Source organism: Sorex fumeus, unplaced genomic scaffold (genome assembly GCF_029834395.1).
Source record: "Sorex fumeus unplaced genomic scaffold, SorFum_2.1 ptg000001l, whole genome shotgun sequence".
NCBI classification, from domain to species: Eukaryota; Metazoa; Chordata; class Mammalia; order Eulipotyphla; family Soricidae; genus Sorex; species Sorex fumeus.
The window spans coordinates 3930045-3932662 of NW_026606058.1; the positions used below are offsets into that span (position 1 = coordinate 3930045).

The 2618-nt window shown below is 54.2% G+C and overlaps 1 protein-coding gene across 1 annotated transcript; it reads left to right on the forward strand.

Annotated features, from left to right (window-relative positions):
• The first annotated feature begins 881 nt into the window (after positions 1 to 881).
• CRCT1 (cysteine rich C-terminal 1) lies at positions 882 to 2183 on the forward strand. Its single transcript, XM_056126449.1, has 2 exons — positions 882 to 936; positions 1878 to 2183. Exon 2 carries the CDS (start codon positions 1887 to 1889, stop codon positions 2181 to 2183), a length of 297 nt encoding a protein of 98 aa, XP_055982424.1. The 5' UTR covers positions 882 to 936; positions 1878 to 1886.
• The last annotated feature ends 435 nt before the right edge of the window (positions 2184 to 2618 follow it).

Below are 2618 nucleotides of genomic sequence, written 5' to 3' on the forward strand. Positions count from 1 at the left end.
CCTTTCTTTCTTTCTTTCTTTCTCTTCTTTTTCCTTCATCTCTCCACTCTACTCCTCTTTTCTCTTTTTATTTGGCCCTAGAGAATCCCTGTATCTGAAGGGAGATTGGGTTAGTATAAGAAGCAGGCAGACCTGAAACTTTGAAATTGGGCCAATGTCCAACACTCAGTTTTCTTCAGAACCTTTGGGGTTGTGTTATAATAGACTAAAGTAACTAGTTGCACAGATTTTCAAGTTTTAATGGGTCCATATTTTTGCTGAGATTTTTTTCCTGTCTCCAGTGATGCAGAGAAATTGTAACTGGGATTCTTTCCATAGGTGTATCCCTACTGTCATCTTCACTCAGTCTCACCAGGAAGCATCTGTGTGAAATCCAGCAGACTTTTACATAACTGTGATTCCCTCCAGAATCCAAGGACTAAAACCAGAGAAATACAAACCAAAGTAAGAAGTAAATGGTCTTTCAGCTATCAATTATATGAAGAGAGGAATGACTGTAGGACCAGTGGCCATGGTGATGGGTGGTTGTGTGTGTGTGTGTGTGTGTGTGTGTGTGTGTATTATAGAAAAGGAGAAAGAAAGGAACAAAGGGTCTGTCTCTACGTCATATCTACTCTTAAAACACACATAGACCTCCCAGCTATGAACAGTGTCCTGTTTGGAAAAGTAAACATGCCACAGCAATGCTGGCACCTCTGTGAAGTGACTTGAATACCCACGTGCACCACCTACGGTGCTACCTGGGTGATGAATGGCTCTGGGATGCTGAGTGTCAGCTGAGTTTGTCAGTTGAGAAACAAGCCCCTCCCATGTGCCAGTGCCTGCTGCAGGCCCTTGTATAAAAGGTTCCCTGGCTGTACACTGCTCAGTACACTGCTTGGAAGCGATCTGTTCCAGGTGGAAGCTTGAGTGAATCTTCCAGTCGACCAGAATCTGGTAAGAGTCGCAGCAAGGCCTGTGGGAAGGTGGGGAATTGTTCAAAGCAGAGGAAGGAGAAGCAGCAGAACTAGCAAAGAGCCTTGGGAAGACCCTTGCACTTGAGAAGGGAGCCAACATGAGCCAGGAGCAGTTACAGTGAAGACGTGGAGGCCAGCCGTGTGTGTGTGTGTGTGTGTGTGTGTGTGTGTGTGTGTGTGTGAGAGAGAGAGAGAGAGAGACAGACAGACAGACAGACAGACAGAGACAGAGACAGAGAGATAGACAGAGAGAGACAGAGAGAGACAGAGATGGAGAGAAAGAGAGAAAGAGAGAGAGAGAGAGAGGAGACACTTTTGCAAGGTTGAAGGGGAAGTTCACAAGAAAGAGGAGAGTGGAACCAGGTCTCTGGCCTCCCTGGATTCCACACTTGCTGCTTGCCTGCACTCTTCCCACCCTATGCTGTGGGGAGCCCTAAGCATAGACCAGGAGAGTGATGAGTGGTGGATGGGGTAGCCTCCAGGTGCCCAGCAGAAATGCATTGTGGTTGGGGTAATTCCAAACTGACGGGATGTTTACGCAGAGCTCCTAACTCTGCCAACACCATCTGAAGGTCTTGGCCACCTTCCAGGGTGATGAGATTTTGTACTAGACCCAACAGAGACCGAGTAGCTCCCTTTAACGTCCACCCCGCTGCAAGCACCCGGGTGGTCCCTACTCTAGCACTGGCACACCTCTGAGTCTCTGCCTCGACTGTCTTATCTCTCTGCACGTCCTGCTCTCTTGGGGACAGCGGGGGGGACCTGCTTCTCCAGCATCCCCCTTTGCTGGTGTTTTCTGCTTCTCCCTGGGCACTGAGTCGGGCTCGACGGCTCCTCCAGTCCCAGCCCGAACGCTCTGACCCTCGAGGCTGGGAAGAAGCGGTGCGCGGGGGGGATGCATCACGGTGGTCTCTCTCGCAGGTCCTCGGGATGTCCTCCCAGCAGAGCATGGCTTCCGCCAAGGGCTTTTCCAAGGGGTCCTCGCAGGGCTCCGGCCCCTGCCCCGCCCCGACGCCCGCGCCCGCGCCCTCGTCCTCGTCCTCCTGCTGCGGCCGCGGCTGCTGCGGCTCCAGCTCGGGCTGCTGCGGCGGCTCCAGCTCCACCGGCTGCTGCTGCTTCCCCAGGAGGCGTCGCCGGCAGCGCGGGGGCGGCTGCGGCTGCTGCGGGGGCGGCCAGAGGTCCCAGAGCTGCTCGTCCCAGGGCACCGGCTGCTGCGGCGGCTGCTGACCCTGACCCTGACCGGCCCCTCGACGCCCGGTCTCGGCTTCGCAGGCCCGTGCAGTGCAGCGCTGCTGGGAACTAGCCACCTGCTCTTGGATGCTCAGGACCCCCTGCCCCGACCCTCGCCCTCTGCCAGCGCGATTTTCCTCTCCGGACGCCTAAGAAGAGCTTTGGAAGGACCCTGCTGTGTGCATGGACTTGCACGCAGCGGAGGCTCAGCCAGTGTCCACTGATCCCATGGCCCTGTGAAGACGAGATAATAAAGCTTCTACCTCTGAGAACACCCCTTCTCCTGTTGTCTGTCTGTGTCCTTCTGAGAGCGCCTGCAGGACCTCTCAGCCCTGCCTGGTTAGAAAGGCTTGCAGACTTGGAAAATGCAGAAATCTAAAGTTCAGGCAAGAGTAGAAGCGACTTCTGGGCTGGGTGAAGATACCAAGAAAC

Excerpts from the sequence above, each read along its gene's own strand:
- CRCT1 (XM_056126449.1), top strand. The coding sequence starts at position 1,887 with ATGTCCTCCCAGCAGAGCATGGCTTCCGCCAAGGGCTTTTCCAAGGGG.